Below are 14,224 nucleotides of genomic sequence, written 5' to 3' on the forward strand. Positions count from 1 at the left end.
ATGTTCTCTGTCTGTTCTCTTATACAACCAAATGTATTGATTTTCTTTCCAGATTATTTTTGTGATTATAGAAACAGTACATGCTCATTGATTGTAAAAACCAATCATTGAAAACAGATCCACACGAAAACCTGCCCACTGGACGTTTATAGCAGCTTTATTCATAATTGCTAAAACTTGGAAGCAACCAAAATGTCCTTCAGTAGATGAATATACATCCAGACAATGGAATATTATTCAATGCTAAAAAGAAATGAACTATCAAGCCCCAAAAAGGCAGAGAAACCTTAATATTACTGAATGAAAGAAGCCAATGTGAAGAGGTTACATACTGTATGATTCCAACTGTATGATAGTCTGGAAAAGGCAAAACTATGGAGACAGTAAAAAGATCAGGTGTTCAGGGGGGAGGGAAGGATGAATAGGTGGAACACAGGATTTTTAGGGCAGTGAAACTAGTCTGTATGACACAAAAGGGTGGATACACTTCAAACGTTTGTCCAAACCCACAGAATGGACAATACCAAGAGTAACCCCTAATTTGTCAGTGTAGGTTCATCAGCTGCAACAAATGTCCCACTCTAATAGGGGATGTTGATAGTGGGGGAGGCTGTGCATGTTGGGGGGAAGGGAGTATATGGAAATCTCTGCTTCCTCCTAATTTTGCTATGAACTTAAAATTGCTCTAAAAAAATGAAATTTAACAAAAACAAGAAAAGGATAATCTGAAAAATTATAGCCAAGGAGACATGACAACTAAATGTAATGTGGGATCCTGGAACAGAAGAGGACATTAGGTGAAAACCAAATAAATCTAAATTAAGTATACTTTAGGTAATGTATCAATATTGGTTTGTTGGTTTGTTAATGGTGACAAATATACTAACTTAAAATGTTGAGAGTAGGGGAAGCTAGGTGTGGAGTATATGGGAATTCTCTGCAATTTTTCTGTAAATCTAAAACTTCTTTAAAAGTTTATTTTTAAAAATGTACACCTTATTTATCAAACACCTTCATAATTACTACCCAGGGTAAAAAAATAAAACACTGCCTCATGTTCTCTTCAATCATCATTTTCCTCAAATGTTACTACCGTTTTTTTTAAAGATTTTATTTATTTGAGAGAGCACAAGTGGGGGGTCGGGCTGGGGGGCAGGGAGAGGGAGAAGCAGATTCCCTGCCATTGGGAGCCTGACTTGGGGCTCGATCCCAGGACCCCAGGATCATGACCTGAGCCAAAGGCAGATGCTTAACCAACTGAGCCACCCAGGTGCCCCATAACTACCTATTATGTCTAAAATTTTAGTCTGTTTTTTAACTTTATATAAATTGAATATGTTGTCAAGATGCATCCATGTTTCATCTAGTTGAAACCCATTTTCATTGCTATATATTCTATTATAGGAATATACTGTAATTTATATTACTGTTAATGAGCATCTTTGATTGTGACTACTTGAGCCTCTTGCCCTCTTATCTATTTATTATTGATTTGCTACCTTTGTCATAGATTGTGTCCAATATATGTGTCTATTTCTGCCTGTTTATTCCCACTAGCCTTGTGGGTTTTCCTTATGCTAGTACCACATTGTGTTACTACATTCTTGATGTTGGTGTTGTAAATGCTCCCACCTTTTTTTCCTACAAGAGTATTGTGTCTATTCTTGGTCCTTTGCATTTGCATGTACAGTTTACAGTCAGTTTAAGACCCTCAAAAAGCCATCACCAATTCAAAAAAACAACTGTTGGGATTTTACTGGAATCGCATCAAATGTATAGGCCAATCTGGGAAAGATTGATTGTAAAAGCTATTTTATCTTTTGTCTGTACACGTGGTATATTTCTCCATTTATTTAGTTTCTCAGTAATTTGGGGTTTTCAATGTTAGAGGTCTTATGTAATTTATTTAGATTTATTCTTAAGCATTTGATACTTTTCTCTGAAGCCACTGGAAGTAAAGCTGTTAGTTTCATTTGTTTGCTGATAAAATACGACTGACTTCTATATTTGACCTTGCATTCAGCAGCCTTCCTAAACTTATTTAATTTTAAAGGTTCATCTGTAGATTCTTTCGGATTTTCAGTTTTGAATTAATGTCTCATTCCATTTTTCATAGGAAAAGCTTTCAACATTTCACTATTGTCTTAGTTGGACCGCTATAACAAAAATACTATAGCCTGGGTGGCTTAAACAATTTATTTCTCACAGTTCCCAAGGCTGGTAAGTTCAAGATCAAGGCACTGGCAGATCCAGGGCCTGGGGAGAGCCCACTTCCTGCCTTGCAGCCTTGCTGCATCCTCTCGGGGCAGAGTTCATCTCTCCGTCAAGGACACTAAGTCCACTCCTGAGGGCTCCACCTTCATGACCTAATCACCTTCCAGATACCATCACATTAGGGATTGGTTAGGTTCAACATGAATTTTAGGGGGACATGAACTTTCTATAACTATAAAATGTTAACTATAGCTTGTTAGATGTAAACACACTTACGTTAAGGAAGCTCCTGCTCTCTGTTCCTAGGTTTCTAAGAGGTTTTATTTTTATTTTCTAAGCTTTCAAACGTCTTTAACTGGATTTTATCAAAATTTTTCTTCTTTGGAGATCACTGAATTTTCTTCATTGGGCGAATATGATGATTACATTGTTCTTTGAATGTTAAGTCAACCTAGTCTCGCCGAAATAATCTCAACCTGGCCTTGAAGTTTTTAGGTTACTGGTTTTGGTTTACTAATACTTGGGGTTGTTTTCAGCTGTTCATGAACGAGATTGGTATCAGGATATGTGCTGTTTCCTTTTCTCATTTATGATGCCTTTTTTACTCTAATGATTCTTGCTAAGGCGCTTATGAATTTTATTTGTATTTTCAAAGACAACTTTTGGCATTGTTGATCCTATCTATTATAGGTTTGTTTTCTGTTTTCTATGGCAGATTTTGTTTTTAAATATATGCTCATTTCCTTTTATTGGGAGTTTTGTTTTTCCTATATACTTAGCTTGACAATTTTTCAAGGTTTTAATAGCATTTAAGACTATAAATCTCTATAAAGCACAACTTTAGCTGCACCCTCAAGTTTTTATATATAGTATATGATTATTTAAAAATCTCTTTTAGGGGTGCCTGGGTGGCTCAGTCGTTAAGCCTCTCCCTTCCGCTCAGGTCTTGATCCCAGGGTCCTGGGATGGAGCCCCACATTGGGCTCCCTGCTAGCGGAGAGCCTGCTTCTCCCTCTCCCTCTGCTGCTCCCCCTGCTTGTGCTGTCAAATAAATAAAATCTTTAAAAAATAAAAATTTTTAAAAAATGAAAAATTTGCTAGGGGCGCCTGGGTGGCTTGGTCATTTAAGTGTACGACGCTTGGTTTCAGCTCAAGTCGTGATCTCAGGGTTGTAGGATCAAGCCCCGAATCTGGCTCTGCGCTCAGTAGGGAGTCTGCTTGAGGATTCTCTCTCTCCCTCTGTCCTTACCCCTTCTCTCTCTCAAATAAGTAAATCTTTTTTTAAAAAAATCTAATTTTGGGCGCCTGGGTGGCTCAGTTGGTTAAGCAACTGCCTTCGGCTCAGGTCATGATCCCTGGGTCCTGGGATCGAGTCCCACATCCGGCTCCCGGCTCAGCAGGAAGCCTGCTTCTCCCTCTCCCACTCCCCCTGCTTGTGTTCCTGCTCTTGCTGTCTCTGTCTCTGTCAAATAAATAAATAAAATCTTTATTAAAAAAAATCTAATTTTATTTTAATCAACAAATTGTGGATTAAGTAGGAACCAGGAGGCAATAATCCACAATGTTTCTTGAGCAGCTACTGATCTCCATTTTCTAGAGGTGCAAACAGGCTCTTGACAGCCTTACCCTGATAGCAAAGGGAGATTTTCTGGGAGGTGAGAAAACTATTTGGGAGAAGCCTGTTTGGATTTGCCAATTACAATTAACTCAGCAAAAAGATTAGCCCTGCTGTATCCACCCAGTCACATTACTTTTCTGAGAATGAGGCAGATGGCCAAAAACAAGATAACATCTGAGACTTAAAGAGCAAGTTCCAGAACAAGGATAAAAAACTTTCTTGGTGTTGGCAGCAGATTGTCTGCAACTTTGTGTTGAGCCCCATCCAGACACAAAGTGGAAAGCACGCCGGGAACATTTTGCAGTGTCTGCCATTGACAAGTGCTGTGAATTTGCTGACCCAGTTCTTGGGCATTAGTTTGTTTCCATTTAGATATTCCAACTATAGCAACAGGAAACAAATTTCTCAAGGAAAAAAAAGTATTGGATTATGTATTAAAAAGAAAGCTGCAATTCATGAGAACGGACCAAGAGACACACTGCCTTGTCAACTTGGCAAACGTAATGAGATCATATAAAAGTCAAAGTGAGGGTAACTACATGTCAGCGTGCAAAATTGTATACGAGATTTTTCTATGACTCAGCTTTCAGTTTGCTTTAATGTCACTTTACTGGTGTGTTGATAGAAGATATACCCATTAGTAATCTGTGTACTATTGCTTGGTACAATCTTATTCTAAAAGGAACCTCCAGTGAATTCTAGAATTGTTTAAAGCTCAGCGTGTAACCGTTCCTCATCTGTCCAAGAAGTGACAGTAACTTTTAAAACTCTTTCTATAGTCAAGTCTTGCTGTATCACCTGGAGTCACAACCACAACTCATTAACTAAAAATGCCCAGGCGGGGGGCACCTGGGTGGCTCAGTTGGTTAAGTGTCCAATGCTTGATTTCGTCTCAGGTCATGATCTCAGGGTTCTGGGATCGAGCCCCATGAGTCTGCATCCGGCTCCATGCGCAGCAGGGAGTCTGCTGGAGATTCTCTCTCCCTCTCCCCACCCTACTCCTCCCTCTCTCTCAAATAAATAAATAAATCGTAAAAAAAAAAAAAAAAAAATGCCCAGGTGGCTGTGGCACAGAGAATCTGCTGATTCAAATCACCCTCACTTTATAGGCCACGAGAAACTCACATTCACTCACATTCATTCAATACATTTAATGATGACACTCAAATTAATGACGTATAAAATAAGACACCTTCTGGTAACTGAAGTCTCCTTTATTCTAGATCATCCTATTAGAATTTTATTATTTTTACACCAGAACTATGAAATGCTTAAGACAGATTACTAAATAAAAAATAAAATAGGGATCTCAATGCAGAAAATACATTTAATAAATTAAAGCAAAAGCAAAGACCTGGGGAGATCCAAGAGAGCAAGACAAGCCTTAACCGAAAAAGCCTGTAAGTACCCTAGGAGCTAGTCTTTTGAGCCATGTTCTCTCAGCTTCTGGTGACCATATTTAGTAATAAGCACATCAGCCAAAAAAGGCCAGGAAAAAGTTTAATGGTTTAAAAACTAAGCAAACGTAGACTTGTATTGCGCAAAGTGCTAATTTCAATAGATCCATTAAAATAAAGAATTTTTGAGAAACCGTAATAAAAGTGATGGTCACTCAATCCAAATCGTTAGACATAGAGTTTATAGCATTGTATTATGCTAGTGTTTTAAATCTGTATAAACAAATTCAAATACTTAAGTAGCTAGTTTCTTAAACTTAACAGAAAACCATCTACAATCTCAAATGCTTATCATTGTAAACATGTTAAGAAACATCATAAATAATTGTTTAAATGTTAACTAGGTGCTATGGTCCTAAAGCGGGTCACTTCAAAAAGCCTAATAATTCCAGCTTATCATAGTCACTATATAATGTATTACAGTAAACAGAACAGTTATATACATGAGCCAACGTAAAGCTCAGTAGTCATGAATATGAGGGGATCACTGGACATCTATTTCCAAAGCTTCCACGATGTGCGCAGCAGAAGGACGATCTTTAGGATCTTCATTAGTGCATACAGAAAAGAGTTCAATTACTTTCTGGTACGTTTCATCCAGTTCTTCCATATTAACAGGTGGCCTCGTCCCCAGAGCTGCATAGTATGCTTCATCGTCAAAGTCACTTTCATCAAAAGTTTTATCTGCTCAAGAAGGAGTTGACACAGAGTAACACTAAGTCAGGGAAAAGTTTAGCAACTGCTCGAACTCACCCTCCTGAAACAAGAACTCATCATCTGGGATGCTTTTCTTGATACACTGCGGTCTGCCATGGTAGAGATCAGCTATTGTCATGAACCCCGCCCCTCTTACTATTATAGCTCTCTAATCTTCTCCTCAGGCGAGGGGAGTTTCCAAGGAAACTTTCTGCTCTGCATCTCAATTTATCTCCCTATTGTCAATTAACCTACTCTCATTTGTAGGAGATTAAACTGAGATTGCACCAAATTAGTATTAATATAACCCATATCTCATGCACTAGATCAAACAACTTCCTCTTTTAAATTTTAACTTAATAGAAAGATGAAATAAAATTTTACCAGCTAATCTTTAGTTCAAACTGAAGAGATTGGGGTTTATGTTAAACATATGTAGTTATACCTTCATCATCATCATCTGGAAGATTAATGTGTGGAATAGACAAAGTCATCATTTCCCACAGGGTCAGGCCAAAGGCAAATATGTCTGCCTTGTCAGTAATAATACCATTCTCTTCCAAAGCTTCCTTGGGTTTCCAAGGCTCGGTGCCAATGTAACAGGCCTCGGGGTCAGTCACTGAAACAAAATACAAGGAAGCTGGTCCTTAGGGCAAGCACTAGAAATCACTAAGAAAGGCAAGCAACCCAAAGAAAACTGGATAAGTGATTTAACAGGTAGTTTAAAGGTTAATACGTGTAGGTAATAAACATGGAAATACACTCAATCTCATTAATAAGAATTACTTTTTCTTTATCAGATTGTAAAATATTCAAAAATCTGGCCAGTTGGCAAGGGTGTAGAGAAACAGCACTTCTCTTAGAAGGTGGCAGGAATGAGGGCACCTGGATGGCTCAGTCAGTTAAGGGTCTGACTCTTGACTTCGGCTCAAGTCATGATCTCAGGGCCCCGGGATCAAGCCCCGAGTTGGGCTCCCTGCTCAGCGGGGAGGCTGCTTCAGATTCTCCCACTCCCTCTGCCCGTCACCTCTCTCTCCCTCTCTTAAAAAAAAACCCAAAAAACAAGAAAAGAAAAGAGGCAGGAATATAGATACCACAAAAGACCTCAAATAGCCAAAGCAATCTTGAGGAAAAAAAAGCTGAAGGTATCACAATTACAGAGTTCAAGGTCCACTACAAAGCTCTAGGAATCAAAACAGTATGGTACTGGCACCAAACTAGACACCCAGAGGAACAGAACGGAGCCCAGAAAGAAACCCAGGCTTATGTGGTCCATTAATCTGTGACAAAGGAGGCAATCAATAAATGGTGCTGGGAAAACTGGACACCTACATGCAGAAGAATGAAACTGGACCACTTTCTTATACCATCCACAAAAATAAACTCAAAATGGCTTAAAGACCTACATGTGAGACCTGAAACCATAAAACTCCTAAAAGAACACATAGGCAGTATTATCTTTGACATTGGCCTTAGCAACATTTTTCTAGACATGTCTCCTCAGGCAAGGGAAACAAAAGCAAAAATAAACTATTGGGACTACACCAAAACAACACACTTTTGTACAGTGACGGAAACCATCAGCAAAACGAAAGACAACCTACTGAATGGGAGACGATATTTGCAAATGATATATCTGATAAGGGGTGAGTATCCAAAATACATAAAGACTCATAAAACTCAACATAAAAAAAACAAACTATTGATTAAAAAAATGGCCAGAGAATCGGAACAGACATTTCTCCAAAAACGACACAGAGATGGCCAACAGGCACATGAAAAGATGGTCTTCATCACTCATCATGGGGAAACTGCAAATCAAAATCACAAGGTATCACCTCACACCAGTCAGAATAGCCAGTATCAAAAAGACAAGAAATGGCAAGTGCTGGTGAGGATGTAGAGAAAAGGAACCCTCGCGTACTACTGGTGGGAATGCAAATTGGTGCAGGCACTGTGGAAGAGAGTATGGAGGTTCCTCTAAAGTTTTGCAGTCTGTTCTGCTACAATAAATATTTTGCAACACAAATTAGTGCAGACACAATTAGGTATAAAAAGATCAATTTTTTTTCCCATTACCTGTTATTTTTAAATGATCGGAAGTAAACTTCCTCATAAAGAGAAAGCCTTATCCCAAGAGAATAAAAATGCTTTCTCTTAATGCATGGCTGGTTTAGCACCTTTAAAAACTGCTATGCTGACTATAACCTCAAATTGTCTCGTGAAGCTGAGAGTGTCGGCAAAGGGGCTGGGGAAGCACTCCCCCCCATGCTTACAAATATTCTTTTTTTAATTGAGAAAACCAGATCAAACTTTTAATTTTAATTAAAAGTATCTATTGAAAATAAATGCCCTCAAGGAAGCACAAACCCAGGGTTTATGCCACACAGGATGAACTGATGCTGGGTGCCAGCCAAAATTTCATGTGCTCATATTTTTATCAGGATCATTATTGTTTCTGTTACTGCTTTCTTTTCAAGGCTACATGGGGTTTGATTCTTCTGTCTCAACTCCATTTCTTCTATAAGACTACGTCTCTTTTGGTTTTGCAGAAATTAATATATCAGGTTATTATAAAAAATGCCCACACTGCCCAATTAGTTTTTGGAATATGTTCTTGGGAATGAATTACAGGATCAAAGGGCGTTTTGAAAGGTTTTTGGTTTTTTAAAAAATACATATTTCCAAATTGCCCACTGTAGTAGTTACCAGTGCTGTTCATCAAGTAGTTCATACTCCCTCCCTTCGGGACACATAGAAAGATTGCACTTTCTGGCCTGTCAAGCTTGGATGGAGCCATCTGCCTAGTTCTGGCCCGTGAGTTGTGAAAGAAGGGACTTCTGTCATTTCTAATCTCGAGCATCTGTTAATGCAAGACTTTCTAGGGCAGCACTTTCCAACAGAACTTTCTGTGAGAATAGAAATGTTCCATATCTGCATTGTCCAATATGGTAGCCACTAACCATATGTATCTACTGAGTGCTTGAAAAGTGGCTGGGGAAATGAAATGTTAAAATATTGACTAATTTAAATAGCCATATGTAGCTAGTAGCTCTGTAGTGCACAGCTCTAGAGCCTTTTTTACCCTCCATACATACAACGATGGCAATATTCCATATAGTGGATGTTCCAGCAGCTTCGGTCCTAAAGTGAGAATGGCATGGAACAGCCATTATGGACCTATAGCCTGAATAAGCCTTGGTTTGAGGCCGCTGACGTTTTTGAGGGTCTTTGCCACCACAACACAACTTAGCCTAACCTGAATGATACACCAATCGCAACTCTACTTCGCATATGAGAAGCTATCCTATTGCTCACAGTAGCATAGAGAAATTTTTCAAAGGATTTTTTCATAGTCATGGCTTTTTTTTTTTTAATCGTTTCTAGCTTTGATGTCCTTCTTAAGCCCAATATTAAGGAAATACTTACCTACAATTTTTTCCATTTTTTTTTTTTACATCCTCAATCTACGAGGATGAGTGTGAGGATGGAAAACAGCTTTATTTTTTCTAAAATATCCAGGCATCATCATTTATTGACTCAACTACCTCTTTCTCACTAACATTCCACTTTTATTATAAAAACTCGATATATTTGGGAATACCTGACTTCCTTATATTTTTCTGCCTATTTTCTCATGAGTATCACTGCTTTAATTACTGTGGCTTTGTAATACTTCTTAACATCTCCTCAGGGAAATTCCTACTCGTCATTCTTTCACAGAATTTTCCTGGCTAAGTTTGAACACTTAACAAGGATGAACTGTTTATGAACTGTTTTACAGGTTTATAAACTATGAACTTTGACACGGTCTAAAATAAAATAGATCATATTGGGTTAATGCACAATTCATGGATTTTTTAATTCATTCACTTTCTGCTTTCTGTTTTTAAAAGGGCTTCATTTTTTTTCTGATGAGAGTTAAATACTCAAACTTAATTTCATAAAGGTTAAATAATGAAAATGTTTTCCTCTGTGTAGTGTTGACCATATCAAATAGGTTTTGATTTGTTATTATATTCTCATTATTTTCTAAATATTTGTGTAGGTGAAATTTGATTTCAGCTAAGAACTATTTACAAATATTTTGAATTCCTAAAAAATGTGGGTGGTGTTGTTTCCAAATGTTTCACTAATTTCTAGATTTATGATGATCTAGATGATGAACGTCAACCATTAGATCACTTCCACTTGTTGTAATGAGGTTTTCTCTTATAACTTAATATATGTCCAATTTTAATAAATACTTGGACGTATAGAGATTGACTTTATACTACTCAGACTTTCTACATCTTAATTTTGTCTATTTGATCTATTAAGGATTGAGAAAATTTTGCTAAAAAAATCTTATTTTTATTGTTTCACAATTTCTCCTTTTATTTTTGAAAGTTTCAACTTTGTAGCAGTTATGTAGCCTAAAGGCTCATAATAGTCCTAGCTTCATGAATGATTATAGACATCTTTATGTAGTCCCTCTATTCATCTTGGCTTTTTCCTTCGACTTAACTCACAGACTTTACCTTAGCTAGAAATTAAAGTGCGAAAAAGTTCTAAACAGCATTCATTAATCTTTCTTTTACCTTCTATTCGTATAAAGACGCAAATTTAAGTGTTACTTATTAAATAACATGTTGAAAGCAGAGGCTTTCTTTACAAGGCTGGCTATGGGTTCTCACCAAGATCTTAAATTCCCTGAGGATGTCAGTATTTATATTAGAGTGAGAAGAATGAGTTAGGGCAGGCCAATGGGCAAGAAGCAGAAGGCCTTTATTAGCACCCCATTTTCCTACTTCTACCCCCGTTTCTTCTTCTACCAGTTTCCCCAATCTTGTCACTAAATGAATTCCTTTATAAAACCTTATTAATACTTTGTTTTCTAGTCCCAGATCTTTTACCACATAAAAATCCCAATCCAGGTTAGAAATAGTTCCTAAAATTATCTTCAGTTAAAGTAGATATTAATAAAAATGCAATAATTTATATTGTGGGTATGGCAACGGAGAGGGCTGGAGGCTGAGTGAAAGAGAGACAGGAAAGGAAGGATATTGTTTATTGTATACTTTTGATACATAGTTTTTGATTTTTGAAGTATGTAAACTTATTATCTATTGAAATATGTAAAAATTAGAAATTTAAAAATTTCATAAAGTTTTAAAAAATTTGAATACTACTGGGGAGCCTGGGTGGCTCAGTCAGTTAAGCGTCTGCCTTCACCTCAGGTCATGATCCCAGGGTCCTGGGATCCAGCCCCCAGGGAGTCTGCTTCTCCCTCTCCCCGCCTTGTGCTCTCTCTTGCTCTCTCTCTCTCAAATAAATAAAAATCTTAAAAAATAATAATAATAAAAATTCGAATACTACTTACCAGTCATATTTTCATCCAGTGGTAGAGAGACTCCTACATCACAGATTTTAATTGTTTCAAAATCACCTTTAATTACAACATTTGAAGACTTTATGTCTCCATGAAGCAGTTTCTTTTCTTGGTGTAGATACTAAAATAGTGGAAAATTTAACACATCTGAGCAAATACATAAACTGATAAAAATATATGATAACCTCCAAACACAAAAAAACAACTTGAACTCCCTTCCTGAACTCCATGCAGGATGATATCTGTCCATCATTTCAGATTATTTGAAGTCAGACAAGGGAATATCCCATATTACTCCAGTCTGCCATACTGACCAGACATAAAGAGTCTTTGGAAATCAATGTCTGTTTATAGATAAGCTAACTTTTCAAACGCATCTCATACTTTTATAGCAAAAGAGGATACTGCAGCTTTAAAAATATATCACAATTTTACTTGAGACTAGTAGGTTTTAGAAATAAGTTTGGAACCTTCACAATGAGGCACACTTTTCACAAACAAGTTGTTGAGATAACACAGAACAACAGATAATTAAGGGCAAAAGTTACATGAGAAGAGGAAGCAGAAATGTCATCTAAGACTAATACTTTATTTTACACATTAACTCTTAGTAATGATACTCATCCATAATCAGAAATAATCCTGAAAAACTGTTATTTTTTCATTCATCAGCATCTACTCTGTGAGCTGCTTGAAAATAGTGCAGAGACCATTTTTGGTATATACTTTCGAACACTTACTGTGCTTCATTTAAATGCTGATCATAAATTGAGCATGCTCAAATATGTTTATAGTGAAATTTATTAATTCCACCATCCATATATATTTAAAGTCATTATTTATTAAATAATTCAAATTATTAATTTAGCTTCTCCTATCCATTTAAAATCAGTTTTTCTACATACATATTAAAATATATATTTAGAAATATTGCTTTTATGCAGTTTTATATTTCATAAGTCAATTTTATGTCAACTCTTAACATGCAACTTTGACATCAGCATCAATACATGATCCACTTCGGCGTCATCCAACAGTGTTCTGGAGCCACCATTTCTCCTGCTTGGTTACCTAGGATAAGGAATCCTTTTTCTTCCTTACACTGTATCTATTCAAAGGCACAACAACTTATTTGACAACACTAAAAGAGCTTTTTTCTTCATTTGTCCTATAGATGTATATTGATATCCAAAACTTAACATCTCACAAAGCAATCTTCAAGAGGTTTGTTTACATCAACAGAGGATTAGGCTACACTCCCAGGAATAATTACTAAATTTGTGTTAAATTGATTAATCCTTTTAACTAAATCCAACATATGATCTGTATAAACAAAACTACCTGACTTGGTTTATTTCAGGCTATGTAAAGACCTCAAACAATACTCTGCTGACCAAGATAAGGAAAGAGTGCATTCTGCAATATGAGAGAGTCTATAAAGACTTTAACTTGGGGCAACTACTTCTTTTGGGGGGGAAAAAAAATCCCACCTTGTAATTAGGTATATAAAGTAGTTCTTTCTTGTTCCACAAAAATCATTTAAAATATAATGGCAAGGTTACCTTTAACCCTCTCGCCATGTTCAAAGCAACTTTTAAAATTATGGCTGCTGGAAAAGGATCCTGGTTGTCTTTATATCGTTCTTCTATTAAGTCATTTAGAGACTTTTCCCCTCCATATTCCATAGCAAGACACAGACTACCATCACTGGCTTCAGTGAAAGCACGATAACCTTAAAGAAAACAGGACATTTTCTTACTAGAATAGGGAAGAATAACAGTATTTAAGTTTTTTTACAGTGATGTGATTGGAAACTGACAAAATACAATGAAACAATTATTTATAAAGCTAACTCAGTAGATATAATTTAAAACGACTTCAGTGTTAGCCAATAGTATCACAAATTAAAATATTTTTAAATGCTCTATGCCTTCCTAAATATAATGGTTTCACTAGTCTTATTTACATTAAAAATGAAAATAAGGAAATTATCTAAATGAAGGTCATTTTATATTCCTGAATTCTCTACAGTACCAGCATCATAATGAGTATATCTATTCCCATTAAATTTTAAAAATACAGAAGCATCTAAAAATATTACATAATTCTTATTTGAGAACATTCACAATAATCTTGTTCTTGCCAAACTCCACCACCATCTTCATTTTTATTAGTGACACTGGTCGAGAGATTATACAAACTGCTTCTGAATAAACACATGTACTGCTACAAGGTAAATTTAAACTTACCTACAATGTTTGGATGATGGAGGTTTTTCAAAATCTTAGCTTCATCTATTAGTCTCTTTTGATACATACTTTGATAATGATCATTACATCTAGGGTTAATCTTTTTCACAGCCCAAGGAGAATAAGACAAACCTCTTGGAGATCTTAAAAAAATAATCAAAGTATAGAAAGAATAATAACCATAATGCATTTCAAATGACTAACAAGAACTTCCAAATTTTGAAAAGCATTCAGTAATAATTTGTTTAAAAATTTTTTACAAATATTTTCAACTATTGGGGCACCTGGGTGGCTCAGTCACTTAAGCATCCAACTCTTGGTTTCAGTCAGGTCATGATCTCAGGGTCATGAGATCAAGCCCTGCATCGGGCTCTGCGCTCAGCGCACCGTCTACTCAGGACTCTCTCTCCCTCTGCCCCTCTCCCCGCTCCATGCACACTCTCTCTCTCTCAAATAAATAAATCTTAAAAAAATTTAAACATAAAGTATTTTTGACTATCAACACCTCTGCTACACATCCTTTTTAACTGGAAGATATATAGCTGATAGAGCTATTAATTACAAGTCTGATATCTATTGCTGAAACGTAGGGGTTAAAAAGAGACCACTAAAAGGAAAA

The 14,224-nt window shown here is 36.5% G+C and overlaps 1 protein-coding gene across 1 annotated transcript; it reads right to left on the reverse strand.

Moving 5' to 3' along the window:
* Nucleotides 1–5,031: 5,031 nt before the first annotated feature.
* On the reverse strand, nt 5,032–13,810 carry PBK (PDZ binding kinase). The gene is made up of 5 exons (XM_081810532.1): nt 13,606–13,810; nt 12,919–13,088; nt 11,348–11,477; nt 6,431–6,604; nt 5,032–5,973 (listed from the first exon to the last, which is right to left on the reverse strand). The coding sequence occupies exons 1-5, from the start codon at nt 13,793–13,795 to the stop codon at nt 5,774–5,776; spliced, it is 864 nt and encodes a 287-aa protein (XP_081666658.1). The 5' UTR covers nt 13,796–13,810; the 3' UTR covers nt 5,032–5,773.
* Nucleotides 13,811–14,224: the final 414 nt, after the last annotated feature.

The sequence above is a fragment of the Leptonychotes weddellii genome, chromosome 2 (assembly GCF_054177405.1).
Source record: "Leptonychotes weddellii isolate Sample4059 chromosome 2, ASM5417740v2, whole genome shotgun sequence".
Lineage (NCBI taxonomy): Eukaryota > Metazoa > Chordata > Mammalia > Carnivora > Phocidae > Leptonychotes > Leptonychotes weddellii.